The sequence below is a fragment of the Capra hircus genome, chromosome 11 (assembly GCF_001704415.2).
Source record: "Capra hircus breed San Clemente chromosome 11, ASM170441v1, whole genome shotgun sequence".
Classification (NCBI taxonomy): Eukaryota; Metazoa; Chordata; class Mammalia; order Artiodactyla; family Bovidae; genus Capra; species Capra hircus.
In genome coordinates this window covers 25,382,074-25,397,326 of record NC_030818.1, presented here as the reverse complement: position 1 = coordinate 25,397,326, position 15,253 = coordinate 25,382,074, and the positions used below count along the sequence as shown (strand labels likewise).

Here is a 15,253-nt window from a genome sequence, read left to right as displayed (position 1 = left end):
TCCCAAAATCTAAAAGATTTACCTTCTGGCTCTTTAAGAAAAAGTTTGCTGATGCCCTGCTCAGAGATGTTAGAGATTTAATGTGTCGTGCTCAGTGGGATTTGCTTTAGAGGAAGGGGCACAGTGACAGAGGTCAGGCACTGTCAGCAGGCCCGCAGAGGAAACGCTAGGTGGGATGCTTTCCTGATATCCTTCCAGTTGGGTTGAGGGGAGAGAAACGTCTAGTCCTGTAGATGGGGCAGCTTCTATCCCCACTGGGATAGGGGGCACGGATAGGGGTTTAGGCTTGTTGATTCATTCTAGTGTATAGACAGCAAATAACCCTTAGCGAGCCTCTCCCACCAGCTTCCCTGCCAGGCGGTAGCAGTGATTTTACCTGCGACTTTCACTGCCTCAGAATCCTGCACAGACTCCCGGTTGGCCCTCGGCAGCACACTCAGGGCTCACCTCTCTCGTCTTTGCAGAATTTGCCTTCTGTCAGGTGGATGCCTCCAGCGCACTGGACCTGGCTCTGGCTGTGCTGTGTGACCTGCTCCAGCAGTGGGACCAGCTGACCCCCGGACTCCCAGTCCTGCTGGGATGGTTGTTGGGAGAGGGTGAGGACCTCATGGCCTGTGAGGAGAGCGCACATCAGGTAATCCCTGGGGTCTCAGGCAGCGGAGGTGTGTGAGAGTGTCCTACCTACGCCCACTGGAGGCAGCACCTAACAGGCTTTCGTCAGCTTGATATGGCTTGAAAGTGTGCTTCCTGATGCTCAGATACACATTAGTAACCGATTAACAAAATCTCCACTTGACCCCAGCCTGCTGGGCACTGCTCGGGCAGCTCTCCTGCTGATTTAGGGGTTCCAGTGGTAAGCCTTCCCATCAGTGTGGGGGAGGGGACTTCGAAAGAGGTCCCTTGGAAGTTGATGGTTTAATTATGGAGAATGCTTATTCATCAACATTAGAGTAACCAGGGGCTCCCCACAATTAGGTCTGAAGCTGAAACACTTCCAGAGAATCAGGGTCCTTCCAGGGTCTCGGCTGCTAGAAGAAAACTATTTAACCCCTCCAGGTTTAATAAACTGGTATTTTATTAAAATTAAAATTATTTTTATTAAAAAATAAAACGATTAAACTGCTCCAGGGGGAGCAGTCAACAGACAGGGAAACTGAGGACCCAGATAAGCAGCAAAAGCATCTTGAGAACTGAAATTCCTCTTCACTAGTGTCTGACTCAGCTGGCCTTCTTGGCATCCCCAGCAGACCAAGAGTTCAAAAAGCAGTCTGTTTATGGGAAATTTGGAGACAAGATAAAGTGTCTACAATAAAAATGACCTTGAAAGTCCCCAGCATTATGGAAATTGGGTTTCATCCTCAGAGAGCAGTGGCTCATGTCTGGCAGTACTTCACTCTCTGCTCTGCTCCTCACATCTCCCTTCCCCGCTCCTCCCTGATACTGAGATGCACCTTCAAGTCTAGGGTCCCCTCCTGTGTTGAGGTCCCCTTTTCAGCACCAGTTCCCCAAGGTATCTTGCCTGAGAACCACAAACACATCCTTATCAAAGGTCATGCTAAGTCTGGGGAGGAGGAATTCCTCTCCGGTGGAGAAGTACAATGAGTGAAAATAGAAGGTGACCTTCAAGGCTGCAAGTGGTGTGTGTACAGGGGTGTTAACAGGTGAAAGTGAGCCCGCTGTCAGATGGGGGAGGGGACACACTGCTTCTGCATCTGCCAGGACTCTGCCCTGGACTGGGGCTGAGTCAACATCCCCCATAAGGCTGGGTTTTGTCTTTTTCATCTGATTCAGGTGGAAGAAGACTACCCATTTGAAAAAACGGAAATCAACTTTTGGGCCGAGACCCTGATCTTTGTGAAATACCTCTACAAGCATCTCTTCCGCCTCCTGTCTGAGTCCAGCTGGCGTCCCCTCAGCCCCGAGATGCTCCATCATCTTCAGAGGACTGCGTCGGAGCAATGCCACCTCCTCTCCCAGCTCTTCAGAGTGCTGCCTCCCACTGCTGAGTTTTTGAAGACGGCAGAGCTCACAAGACTGCGCATTTGGGAGGAAAGGACTTTGGCTTGCCTGAGGCTGCTGGCTCTTCTGGAAGGAAAGGAAGGGGAGGACACCCTAGTTCTCAGGGCTTTGGATTCTCCTGCAGCAGCGAATCAGTTAACGCTTCCAAGAACAGAAACAGCTTGTTGAAGAAGGATTTGTGGGACTCGGGTGGGGTGGGTTATTCCTCCACTCACTCAATAGGAAAATGTTCAACAGAAACTCCAGCATCTTCTCCCCTTCACACCGCGCCTCCTCCCCCCACCTCCCTTCTGTGAGTCTAGCCTTCTGTCCCACAGAGGATTTTTTTCTTCCGTTCAGTCGTTCAAGGCAGCCTCGTTTATTGCAGCTACTGTAGAAAGTGAGGCTACCACAGTGAATATTGACTCTGTTCCCAGGTCCAGGCCACCTGCAGGCCTGAATTAACCTTTCTCATCCCCCAGGACCTCCAATGTCCAACCAGAGCCAGCCTGCATTTTTCTCTGAACTGACTATTCAGAATTGGGTTTAACACATGATTCCCCCCGCCCCAATTTTTGGCTGGTTGTAACAGTTGGATTAGTTAGCAAACAGCCCACTTCGTCCGAATTTCAAATTTTATTCCATTTTAGTGAAGTAAGAAATATGTTCCAAATGTTGGATCCTGGGAGAATTAAGCATTAACTTCATACAAATAAGTGTGTTTTTACTGTCTGCATATTTAAGCCTTCAGTGACCTACACATGCCATCCTCATTATTAAAAGAGCCATTACAAGCTCCTACCCCTTGACTCCCAATAAAAAGTATTTGTGCTATTGTTAAGAAATCATATCCTACCACCCACTGAAACCATAGCCTCTTGGCTGTTAGAAGGAACCTGGGGAAAGGGGAGTCAGAATAAATGACTTATTTGATGTATACACTGTTTACTATCATTTTCTTGGTTGCAGTAACAAAAAGATTCTTACTTAGTATCACAGAAAACATTTATCCATTTTAGTGATTTAATCTACAAACCTTGCTGCTGCTGCTAAGTCGCTTCAGTCATGTCTGACTCTGTGCAACCCCATAGACAGCAGCCCACTAGGCTCCCCCGTCCCTGAGATTCTCCAGGCAGGAATACTGGAGTGGGTTGCTATTTCCTTCTCCAATACGTGGAAGTGAAAAGTGAAAGTGAAGTTGCTCTGTTGTGTCCGACTCTTAGCGACCCCATGGACTGCAGCCCACCAGACTCCTCCATCCATGGGATTTTCCAGGCAAGAGTACTGGAGTGGGGTGCCATTGCTACAAACCTTAGGACCCTGCTTTTCTAAATCCAGCCCTCCCCACTTCCTCACACACCCAGCAGGTGTCGCTATTGCATGCGTTTTGCTGCTGATTTTGTTTTTCACTGCTGTGGCTACTGCTGCTAAGTCGCTTCAGTCGTGTCCGACTCTTTGCGACCCCATGGACTGCAGACTACCAGGCTCCTCTGTCCATGAGATTTTCTAGGCAAGAGTACTGAAGTGGCTTGCCATTGCCTTCTCCTGGCTTACCGTTTCTAATTTGTAATTTCAGAGTGTCACCCAAAGACAGTTATCTTGATTCTCATAGCTTGGATAGGTCATAACCTCATTCACGTCCACTTCATCCTAGTTATCTGAAGAAACCATTTCAGTAATTGGATGTACTCTTGGTTCAGATTTTAGAGTCTAAATATTTTTAAATACTTCACAAGTGAGCAACCAGTTATAATTATTTTATTGATGTTTGAGGGTTTGATCAGGCAGGCAGAGGGGAGAGGATTTGATATGATCATTTATTACTGCAGAAAGATTTATATTTCAAGTATAATTTGTTTCTCTTTGAAAGAAAACCACCTAACACTAAATAAATAGAGCCTACTAGTAAAGAGCTGTAGGAAGAGGCATGGAAAGAAGTTAATTTAGTGTCCAAAGTTTTGTCCTAAAAAGAACAGAAAATTCCCTGGTGGTTTTGCACTATTCAGCTCAAAATGTGTTTGTTGTGATCCTGAATTACTTGGTTAGGCATCTGTGTATCCCACACTTGATGGAAAGTTGCCAGCTTAACATTTCTTTTTGTCCTGAGAAGACATGGCTGGTGAGAAGTCAGGTAATTGTTGGTACAACATAATGATAACCATGGTAGAATGATTATGAAACTGGCTCTAATAAAGCTCAGCTCACTGGAAGAGTCCAGCATTCCCTTTTTCTCCATTTAAAATGAAATAAAAGCAGTTATATAATAATAAAAATATTTCTACCAGCAGGTACTCTGTACCAAAGCATGTACCATGGCATGTTTGCATGCAAGCTCCAAAGTCTTCTACTCAGCTCCCAAAGTGGGTGTTCTCATAGGTGTTGACTGGGAATTACCCCAGATTTTGAGCTTGGCTGGTTGTCGCCAGCTTGGGAGTACAGGAGAGACACGTTTCCACTGGTTTTTGTATATGAAATCTTGTCACTGACTTTCAGTAGCAGGGGTGGTGGCCTGGGAAATGGCTGTTTCACACTTCCCTGATGCATTCCCAGGGGCAATTCAAAATATCCCACTGTCAGAGCCATCCTCAAACTCTTGCGTTTGGGTTCATTTCAACAAGGAACAAAACAGAGTCAGGGTTCTTGGGCATTCTAGGCTACACGTGTCTGCCATGAATGCCCAGCCTGTCTAATGATCAGTATAGGCTGGGTGGTGAGACTAAAGCAGTCACTCCTTCTGAGGTCACTGCCCTTGGCTCCAAGCTGGAGGGTCCAAAATTTGGTGCCCTCTCAGCTCTACATTCACTATTCTGTGGACCTTCACCCATCCAGCCATGCTCCAGAGGTCTGACTTGCTCCATTTTTTTGCTTTGTCAATTTAATAAGTAAGATGGAATATACTTGTTTATCTTTTAAACACCATAACAGATAACTCATTTGCATTGGCACCTTGACAAAAGGTGATAGATTAGTAAAGCAGAAATTATGTTAGTTTTACAAGGAAACCCAGTTGCCCAAGTGATTATGTGATTTGTCTAAAACCATGCGGTTTTTAAGGGAAGGAGGCTGAACTCCAGCCCTGTTTCTGATCCTGAAGTCCTTACAGCCCTGCCCTGGCTCAAGCACCCTGGATGGGTAGAGAGTCCAGCAGTTGGCTCTGCATGCAAGCTGAACTTGAAGGAGTTGGTTTCCTGAGAGACAGGCCTAGTTCATTCCTTCCCAGGGTACTGAGAGAGGGAGTGAGTGCAGCGGAATGTAAATAAGCACAAGGATACACAGCCAGAAATAAGATCAACTGGGCAAGGGGGTGTGGGTCGCAGGAGCTTCTTTCCCTGGCAGGTACTGGACCTTCCAACTTAGGCCCAGTAACAGCCTAGGCTGCCAGGTGTGCGAAATCATGGGCCGGACTCCAGCCTTTCAGAGGCAGCGTCTGCATAGACGCGGAGAAGTGTCCTGGACAGGACCCCAGATCTAACAGAGGCTTAAGCCTCACTGGGTGCTGGGGCGGGGTGGTGTCTGCCTCACACCCAGAGGGCACTGGCTGGCAAAATCTTATACCAATGCAGGCTTCTGGGGTGTGGGAGTGGCAAGAGAAGGTAAGGAGAGCCCACTAGGTGTATCCTCGGTGCCCAGCCTTGCCTGGCTGCGGGTAGTCCTCAGCGGGAGCCCGCAACCCAGGACGAGCTAAGGAAGGGCGCGGCGCCCTGAACGGCCAGGGAGGGTCTAGGAGGGGCGCGCCAGGCCAAGGCTGCGGCGGACGGGAGCCTCAGCGGGCAGCTGTACCTCGACCCCCAGGAGGACTGTGGAAAGCCGGACAGACCAGCAGACGGACAAGGCGGCGGGAAGTGGCCTCCATGCCTGCGCGGTTCTCCCGGCCTTTCCTCCCGTCCTCCCAGGCGGCTCTCCCGCCCGGGACGCCCCGCGCCACTCTGCGACTTTGGCCCTGGCTCAAGGTCTTGTGATGTGATTAGCAAAGCCAGCGCCTTGTCCTCAGACACTCAGCCCTGCCCGGCAGGCCTCGGCATTCAAGCCCTGTTTACTGCAGTCTGGGCGGGAAGAGGGGCGGAGAAACGGGCCCAGGCTCCTCCGGGAGAGACTGCCCAGGCGGCCGCCCGCGTGGCCGCTCCCGCCCCCACCCCCACCGCATCTCCACGTGCAGTCGGGACGCAGCCACCACCCATTAAACTCGGGCCCAGAGTCCCCGCCCCCCCGGCCAGAGGACCCTTTCCAAAGCAGCCGGGCCGCGCGGACGGTTGCAATATTCTTGCACTTTGCAATTCCCGCGCCCAATATTAAACAGAGTAGGAGATAAAAGCTCCGCAATTTCGTCTAGCAGGATCGGGCGGGGAAAGACACGTTCAGGGCTGCAGAAACCCAACCACGTTAGACCTGCTGGGGATTTCCGACAGAACAGCCCCAGAAGAAGGGAGCCGTATCCTCCCGCCACCAACCAGCAGCACCCATCTCCGCCGAGATCTCCACGCCGCCCCGGGAGCCCAAGGCGGCCAGCCCCGCCCCGAGGCCTCTTCGTCCCCTCCCCCAGAGGAAAAAAATTGGCGGCGGCCAATGGGAGGCCAGGAAGGCTCTTGACGTCCGCCAGCGGGCGGGAGGCGTTGCCTGGAGACCCCTACGGGGTCAGCGTTCTGTCCCCTCCCCTCGCACGCCCGCCCCGGAGCGGCCGCGCTCCGGGGGCTCTATATAGGGCGCGCGCTCGCGGGCCGCTGAGTTCCACCAGTCCGCGAGCTGCCGTCGGCTCCGCGCGGGGGGGGCGGGCCGGGCACCCCGGGGCGCGGAGGAGCGCTCTAGCTTAATTCTTCTTTCCCCCCAACTCCGCACTCCCGGGCACCCTCAAACCAGTCCACGCTGCTGCCCCCGCTCCCTCTTTTCTCGCCCCCCAGCAAACTTTCGGTCTCTCCCTCGCCCCTCGCCCGTTACTCGTCGTGGCTCGGGCCCGGCCGCGCCGCCCCGAGGGCTCCTCCGGATCTCCCAGTCTCCAGCTCCGACCATTAGAGGATCCAGAAACATGTCGACCACACTTCTGTCCGCCTTCTACGATATCGACTTCTTGTGCAAGGTACGCGGGTGAGCAGGGAGCCCTTCAAGTTCTCAGGCTTGGCCTTCTGTCCTCGGCTTTGGGGGTTCTCTTCCCGCTCTGACTTTTTTAGATTCGGGAAAAATCCCAGAGTTTGCACTGTTGCTCGAGCCTTGTGGGCGGGGAGAAGGAGCAGCTGGGAGGAAAGGCAGAAGGGAGTCGCTGTAGCTGTTAAGTTTCACCGCAGCCACGCTGCCCGGGGCTTCCCGGACGGGGTTTGCGCCGCCCAGGCCTGCGGCCCACGGCTGAGGATCACATGTCGCGACGCAGCGCGGCCTAGGGTGGGAGAGTCCGGCTCCTCCCAGTACGAACTTGATTCTTGTGCGCGTTTAAGTGTGGAAGTTGGGCCGAATCGAGATCCGAAAAAAGGAAAAAGAATCGGAGGGCTGGTAGTGGCTACTCCGCAACTCGCCCCAACTCTTCCCTCCTCCCTTTTCATCTCTTCCCCGCTCCCCTCCTCTTGGCAGACGGAGAAATCCCTGGCCAACCTCAATCTGAACAACATGCTGGACAAGAAGGCGGTGGGGACACCCGTGGCCACCGCCCCCAGCTCGGGCTTCACGCCGGGCTTCCTCCGACGGCACTCGGCCAGCAACCTGCACGCGCTCGCCCACCCCGCGCCTAGCCCCGGCAGCTGCTCGCCCAAGTTCCCGGGCGCGGCTAACGGTAGCGCGGCGGCCGGCGGCTCGGCCTCCTACGGCACCCTCAAGGAGCCGTCGGGGGGCGGCGGCACCGCCCTGCTGAACAAGGAGAACAAATTCCGGGACCGCTCGTTCAGCGAGAACGGGGAGCGCAGCCAGCACCTCCTGCACCTGCAGCAACAGCAGAAGGGGGGCGGCGGCTCCCAGATCAATTCGACCCGCTACAAAACTGAGCTGTGCCGGCCCTTCGAGGAGAGTGGCACCTGCAAGTACGGCGAGAAGTGCCAGTTCGCGCACGGCTTCCACGAGCTGCGCAGCCTGACGCGGCACCCCAAGTACAAAACCGAGCTGTGCCGCACCTTCCACACCATCGGCTTCTGCCCCTACGGGCCGCGCTGCCACTTCATCCATAACGCTGATGAGCGGCGACCCGCGCCGTCCGGGGGCGCCTCCGGGGACTTGCGCACCTTCAGCGCCCGCGATGCGCTGCACCTAGGCTTCCCGCGGGAACCGCGGCCCAAGCTGCACCATAGCCTCAGCTTCTCGGGCTTCCCGTCGGGCCACCACCAGCCCCCTGGGGGCCTCGAGTCGCCCCTGCTTCTCGACAGCCCCACGTCGCGCACACCGCCGCCACCCTCCTGCTCCTCGGCCTCGTCTTGCTCGTCGTCCGCTTCGTCCTGCTCGTCGGCCTCGGCAGCCTCCACGCCCTCCGGCGCCCCGACGTGCTGCGCCTCTGCTGCGGCCGCGGCGGCGGCCGCGCTGCTGTACGGCACCGGGGGCGCCGAGGACTTGCTTGCACCCGGCGCGCCCTGCGCCACCTGCTCGTCGGCCTCGTGCGCTAACAACGCCTTCGCCTTCGGCCCGGAGCTGAGCAGCCTCATCACACCGCTCGCCATCCAGACCCACAACTTTGCCGCTGTGGCTGCTGCCGCCTACTATCGCAGCCAACAACAGCAGCAGCAACAGGGCCTGGTGCCCCCCGCGCAGCCCCCGGCGCCGCCCAGCGCGCCCCTCCCTGCCAGCGCCGCCGCGCCGCCCTCGCCGCCCTTCAGCTTCCAGTTGCCGCGCCGCCTGTCCGAGTCGCCGGTGTTCGACGCGCCCCCTAGCCCCCCAGACTCGCTGTCGGACCGCGACAGCTACTTGAGCGGCTCCCTGAGCTCGGGCAGCCTCAGCGGCTCTGAGTCCCCCGGCCTTGACCCGGGTCGCCGCCTACCCATCTTCAGCCGCCTCTCCGTCTCCGACGACTGAGGCAAGAGGGCGCCAGTGAGGAGAAGGAAGGGAAGGCCGTTCTGGGGGTGTTGGAGGGCGCCCCTGCTTAGGGGCAGAGGGGCACGGGAGTGTGGGGAGTGACATCGGCCACAAGCAGACTGCAGGCTGTGCCGAGCACTTGGACTCGAACTTGAGTGCCGGGAGGGGCCCCCACCCCTCCCCTTTCGGTTCCCTCTTTGTTTTTGTTTTTTTTTTAATTATTATTATTATTTTTATTATTATTACGAAGTTTCATTCTTGTTGAGCGGGAAAAAAGCCAACGAACTTTTTGTATTGATGAACAAAAGACTCACAACAGAGCAGTTGTGATGCGGATAGAACAAAAAACCAAACAACAAACTTTTTTAGGTCTCCGATGCGTTTGGGATTTTAGGAAAAATCAACCCAGCACCAGCAGCTATCAACCACCATTCCATATCTTCACTTGAAAAGCATTAGTTACAGTCCAGATGTCGGGACTCTTGTCTTGAGAGAAGTTCCTAATTGTTTGTCCCAGACCAGTGTAAACAAACCAGCCAACCACCGCCTTGCTAAACCTATAAGCTTTTAGAATCCAATATTCTGCCAAGAATATGCCTTGATAGTACACCTCAGCTCCATAGGTGTTTGTTTTTTAACAAAGTTATATATGTCTGGAAAAAAGAAAACCTTGCATTCCAAAGTTTCATACTGGTTACTGGTTTCATTGCCACCACTTAGTGGATGTTTAATTTAGAACCATTTTGTCTGCTCTTTCTGGAAGCCTTGGGCAGAGCTTAGTTTGTAATTGATGGGGAATAACTGCTGAATTTTTAGCTGTTTTGAGTTGATTCGCACCACTGCACCACAACTCAATATGAAAAAAAAAACTATTTAACTTATTTATTATCTTGTGAAAAGTATACATTGAAAATTTTGTTCATACTGTATTTATCAAGTATGATGGAAAGCAATAGATATATATTCTTTTATTATGTTAAGTTATGATTGCCATTATTAATCGGCAAAATGTGGAGTGTATGTTCTTTTCACAGTAATATATGCCTTTTGTAACTTCACATGGTTATTTTATTGTAAATGAGTAAAAAAATCTTAATTTAAGAGATTGTATGTAATATTTATTTCATTAATTTCTTTCCTTGTTTACGTAAATTTTGAAAGATTGCATGATTTCTTTACAGAAATCTATCTTGATGCTGTGGAAGTAGTTTGAGGAATATCTTATGAGTTTTTCTTAGAATGTATAATGGTTGTAGCCCATCCAACTTTAAAAGAAAAAATGACCACATTGCAATCAGGCTTACATGTGGCATGCTTTTCTCATTCCAACTTTATAAATTAGCAAAAGATGTTTTTTGTTTGCTTATTCCACCAGTTCCACTGTGACATACTCTGCATATAAAGACATGTAGCAATAATGGGGGGGGGGCGGTAATCTTACAGTGCCTTTGGAAGGGCCAGAACTTGCCTTAAATTTTCCTCAACCAAATAAGTATTTTGTCTATTAGTGCTTGAGAGAATCTGAATGTAGGATGGGTTCAACTGCACAAAAGGAGAAGATTTTTACCACTTTTTTTTATATAGATATAAAGTGAAGAGGCCACCTCTTAGTGCTAAAATGGTATGTAGTACATGAATATGCCTTGTTTAATTACAGAAAATTCCAAAACTTGTACTATTTTTTTTTCCCCGTGTGGAAAGGCAGGAATGCTTTTCTGGACAGCGGCTGAATGAGCAGTAGCTTTAGTTTGTTTGTACGTAGGTACAGTTGGAGCACTATGTATGTATGTATTGTGGACTACTTTGACAGAAGTAGGTATTTTGAATGTAACAAGGTTAAGTCAACTTGAGTTGTAATATATTTGGGGAATCAGTTCACTACAAATTGTGACTGTAAACATTGTACTGTAAATGTTTTTTAGTTTTCCCCCAATAAAACTTTTGGGAAAAAAAAAAAGGTAATGTGTAAGATAGCTTCCTTTTTTAAAATGGGGATATCTATAGAGCTTTCTAGCTTCCCACCACTGTCAGGCATTGCCCAGGTCTTAAGAGAGTTGGGTGGTAGGGTTTAGAGGGCTGGCAGAGCCTGAGTTCTGAAGAGCTTGTCTCCCTATATGTTTTAATAGGAAGTTCTTTTAGCTGAAAGTAATTTAGACTGTCAAGGGCATTAGTTTAGCTAGCTGTTCCCTTTGCTAATAAGATGCATCCCCGAGTTGGCTGACTGGTAGCAGGTCCTGGCTGGGAGGCCTGAGGGGTGTGGCCCGCCTGTGAGTCACCAAGCGATCACGTGTCTGCAGTGGCAGCTGAAGGTCTGATTTTTTTTTTTTTTTTTTCCAGTGGGACGCCCGTGAAACTGAACTGCTTGGGTGAGGAGGGTCTTGCCAGCCTCTGGCTGAATTGAGGGTGGGAAGTTAAAGCCCAGCCTTTCTGGGCCAGAGAACCAGGGTTTGGCCTGGACTTTGGAAAGCCTGGTTGTGCTGAGGACGGAAAGAGAAGGAAGATTAAACAAGTTAAACTTATATCTGGGTAGTGTTTGTTTATGTGGACAGCTTCCTCTGGGAGTGAGCACACACGTTATTTATGCAAAAGGATTAGTGCCTGTGCTTGAGACTACTATAAGCCGCCAGAAAGCAAATTCAACCCAGGTCTGGAAAAAAGGAAGGAAAAAAAAAAAGGTTTCAATCTCTCTGCTGATTCTCACACAATTGAACAAAACCTGAGTATGGTTCTTTCCTACAATTGCTTTAAAGGTTAAAAATGTGCTTCATAAATCAATTCCTGTTTTTCCTTCTCTACCCCTCACCCAGCCCTAACACACACAGTTCAGTTTTTCCAAAGTAAATAAGAGCTTTAGCAAAAGTTTGTTTCCTCATCTACAGCAACTGGGTTCTATCACCCGTACGCCTGTCCCCTTGACCGTGTGTTCACTGGGGTCTCCTGAGTCTCACAGCTGAGTCTGGTTGGGTGGGGGTGATCAGTGGAGCCCGCCAGGCCTTGAGCAGCTGCTTCACGCTAACAGTGATTGCGCTGGTGTTAACTGGAGCGTTTTGGTGCTAGGCGCACGCTGCCAAAGGGGATCAGGAACAATTTCAAAGTTCTCCCAACTGCCTGGCCCCTGGCCGAAAGCTTCAGTGGTGGGGGAAGGGAAGCTTGCAGCCAGGGAGGACTGGACGGATGAAGACCCTACGGGCTCAGAGTCCTCTTTACCGTAAAGAATGTGCAATGGCAAGGAAAAGTCTAAAATGTGGTGCTATGTAGGGCCAAACCATTTCAAAGGCCTTGTTTCCACTTCATTCCAATACTGATTTTCCTAAACAAGTACTTTTTGATCAACTGGAACGTTCAACTTCTTTTTGGGGTAAGCCACATTCCTTTTTAAAAATTGGTTTGTTTGAAAGCCCACTGCTAGGAGCTGATGTTTTGTATTTTAGACCCAGTGGAGCGTGCAAAGCTGCGGGGGTGTGTGGGGGGGATCATTCAGAAATTTCCTCTTGCTGCAGATCAGTGGAGGGTACAGGGTCATTGTCTTCCTGCAGCGGCTGGAATTAGCAAACAAACGCTCTACTATTGCTGGATCACCCTTAGACAAGTTTCCTTGTAAATTAAGGGAACTTGAAGTAAAAACTGCAAGTAAGAACAAGCCAGGATTCCTATCATAGGATGGGGAGTGGAACCAAAACTAACTCCTGTCTTATACCCAAGATAAAATTATTTTGTAGTTAGTTGTGAAAATGAGCCCAGAGCATGATGATGTTGAGAATGGCTCAATAGTAGCATTTCCACTAGCTGCTAAAAACTGAAGTATTTTTAAAGCAGCCCAATTAGTGTACGTCACTTTCTAAATTATTTCTGAGACAGGCTGCATGCATGTAGATACTTACCACCCCTCACTGTCTGAACCTACTGCCGAGTGTATGAAATGGGGGCGGTGGGGGCACACAAAAATACTATTGAGAAGGCCAAAGCTCTGCACCTGCCCTTGGGAATAGATGGAGGATTGTGAGCCCTGCCATGGTTCAGGAACCCACATGAAAGGACCCTGCCTGGAGGGCCCAAGGTAGGAAGGACAAACATGCATAGCTCTTGGCTGCAGATCTGGCCCAGCACTGAGATGCTCGCTGGTGAAGTTGGCCTGGGGGTCGCAGAAACCTCCAGGCTAAACGTATGCAGAGAGTAAGCCCACGAGAGAACATTTGAACCTGGAAGGGAACTGTCTCCAGGCATTTGATCGTCATTGTGCTCTACATGACAAGAGGGCAGATACGGCCTCAAGAGTGTGGCAAACTCTGGCCACATCTTCTTGAAAGCAGAAGTTGGGTCTCTGCATCTTCCCTGGCTTTTGAGTTCACGGGAGCTTACACTGCCCCTGGTAAGCAGCCAGGCTTCAGTTCAGTTCAGTCAATCAGTCATGTCCAACTCTTTGCGACCCCATGAATCGCAGCACACCAGGCCTCCCTGCCCATCACCAACTCCCAGAGTTCACTCAAACTCATGTCCATCGAGTCAGTGATGCCATCCAGCCATCTCATCCTCTGTCATCCCCTTCTCCTCCTGCCCCCAGTCCCTCCCAGCATCAGGGTCTTTTCCAATGAGTCAACTTTTCACATGAGGTGGCCAAAGTATTGGAGTTTCAGCTTCAGCATCAGTCCTTCCAATGAACACCCAGGATTGATCTCCTTTAGGATGGACTGGTTGGATCTCCTTGCAGTCCAAGGGACTCTCAAGAGTCTTCTCCAACACCACAGTTCAAAAGCATCAATTCTTTGGTGCTCAGCTTTCTTCACAGTCCAACTCTCACATCCATACATGACCACTGGAAAAACCATAGCCTTGACTAGATGGACCTTTGTTGGCAAAGTAATATCTCTGTTTTTCAATATGCTATCTAGGTTGGTCATAACTTTCCTTCCAAGGAGTAAGTGTCTTTTAATTTCATGGCTCCAGTCACCATCTGCAGTGATTTTAAAGCCCCCAAAATAAAGTCTGCCACTGTTTCCACTGTTTCCCCATCTATTTCCCATGAAATGATGGGACCGGATGCCATGATCTTCGTTTTCTGAATGTTGAGCTTTAAGCCAGCTTTTTCACTCTCTTCTTTCACTTTTTTATCAAGAGGCTTTTTAGTTCCTCTTCACTTTCTGCCATAAGGGTGGTGTCATCTGCATATGTGAGGTTATTGATATTTCCCCGGCAATCTTGATTCCAGCTTGTGCTTCTTCCAGCCCAGCGTTTCTCATAATGTACTCTGCATATAAGTTAAATAAGCAGGGTGACAATATACAGCCTTGACGTATTCCTTTTCCTATTTGGAACCAGTCTGTTGTTCCATGTCCAGTTCTAACTGTTGCTTCCTGACCTGCATATAGCCTTCTATCAAGAGCCTGTAACTATTCTCCGTTGTTGTTACATCATTGAACTGTTTGTTTGTTTGTTTTCTTGTTCGCTTTCTGGGGGATATGCAAATTTGTGGCCATCCAGGGCAGTTCCAATTTGTGCTGCTGGCAAGGCCAGGAGGGAGGGAAGAAAAGAGGGAGGGTCAGGGAGGAGTCAGAGCCTGGCAGATGAACAGGCCTGCCCAGGGAAGAGCCCTGTGGGAAGGGGCCCCCCCACCTGAGGCAGCAGGAAGCCATAGCACCTCCAGGTCCATCGCTGCCTGGGTGGGTTCTCCCAACCTCTCCTGAAAGTTTTTGCTGGACCTGGAAAGTGTATGAGTGTGGATGTGGGTCTAAGGGTGTATCTGTATGTGTGGAGGGAAGTCTTTTGAGAGGGTATCCACATGGAGGGTGTTTCTGGGTCCTTGTCTCTCTGGCTGGGCATATACATGGGCATGGTATTGCTCTATGTCAGGGGTCTGTGTCTGTGTGTGGGGTTGCTGTAGAATACTGGTCTATGTAGCTGCAACTGTGGGGTGAATGGATCTGTTACATTTGTGATATTTGTGAGGTATGTATGTCTGCAGGGTGTGAGAGTTGGTGAGTGGGTATGGAAATCTGTGAGTGTGGGTGTGGGTTTGGGTGTGTCTTGCTCTGTGTATGTGTGTATGAATGTGGGTATAGGTTTGAATGTGTCTTGCTATGTGTGTGTGTAGCTATGTATCTGTATCTGTGCAAGTGAAGGTTTCAGCGTGTCTGTTGCTCCGTGTGTGTATGAATGTGGGTATGGGTTTCAATGTGTCTGTTGCTGTGTGCGTGTTCTGTTGCTGTGTGTATGTATCTGAATGTGAGTGTGGCTGGGTTTGGGTGTGCCTGCCTGTTGCTGTGAGTGTATCTGTGTAGCT

At 50.5% G+C, this 15,253-nt stretch overlaps 2 protein-coding genes across 3 annotated transcripts in view; both read left to right on the top strand.

The window, feature by feature from the left end:
* THADA (THADA, armadillo repeat containing) overlaps positions 1 to 2,935 on the top strand; it is a 328,090-nt gene extending 325,155 nt beyond the window's left edge. For both annotated transcript variants that reach the window (XM_013967596.2, XM_013967597.2), the window contains exons 38-39: positions 465 to 634; positions 1,792 to 2,935. In XM_013967596.2, the coding sequence (XP_013823050.2) occupies positions 465 to 634; positions 1,792 to 2,187 (566 nt within the window). In that variant the 3' untranslated portion in view covers positions 2,188 to 2,935. The remainder of the gene's footprint in view (positions 1 to 464; positions 635 to 1,791) is intronic.
* ZFP36L2 (ZFP36 ring finger protein like 2) lies at positions 6,680 to 10,933 on the top strand. Its single transcript, XM_013967582.2, has 2 exons — positions 6,680 to 7,069; positions 7,555 to 10,933. The coding sequence occupies exons 1-2, from the start codon at positions 7,019 to 7,021 to the stop codon at positions 8,974 to 8,976; spliced, it is 1,473 nt and encodes a 490-aa protein (XP_013823036.2). The 5' UTR covers positions 6,680 to 7,018; the 3' UTR covers positions 8,977 to 10,933.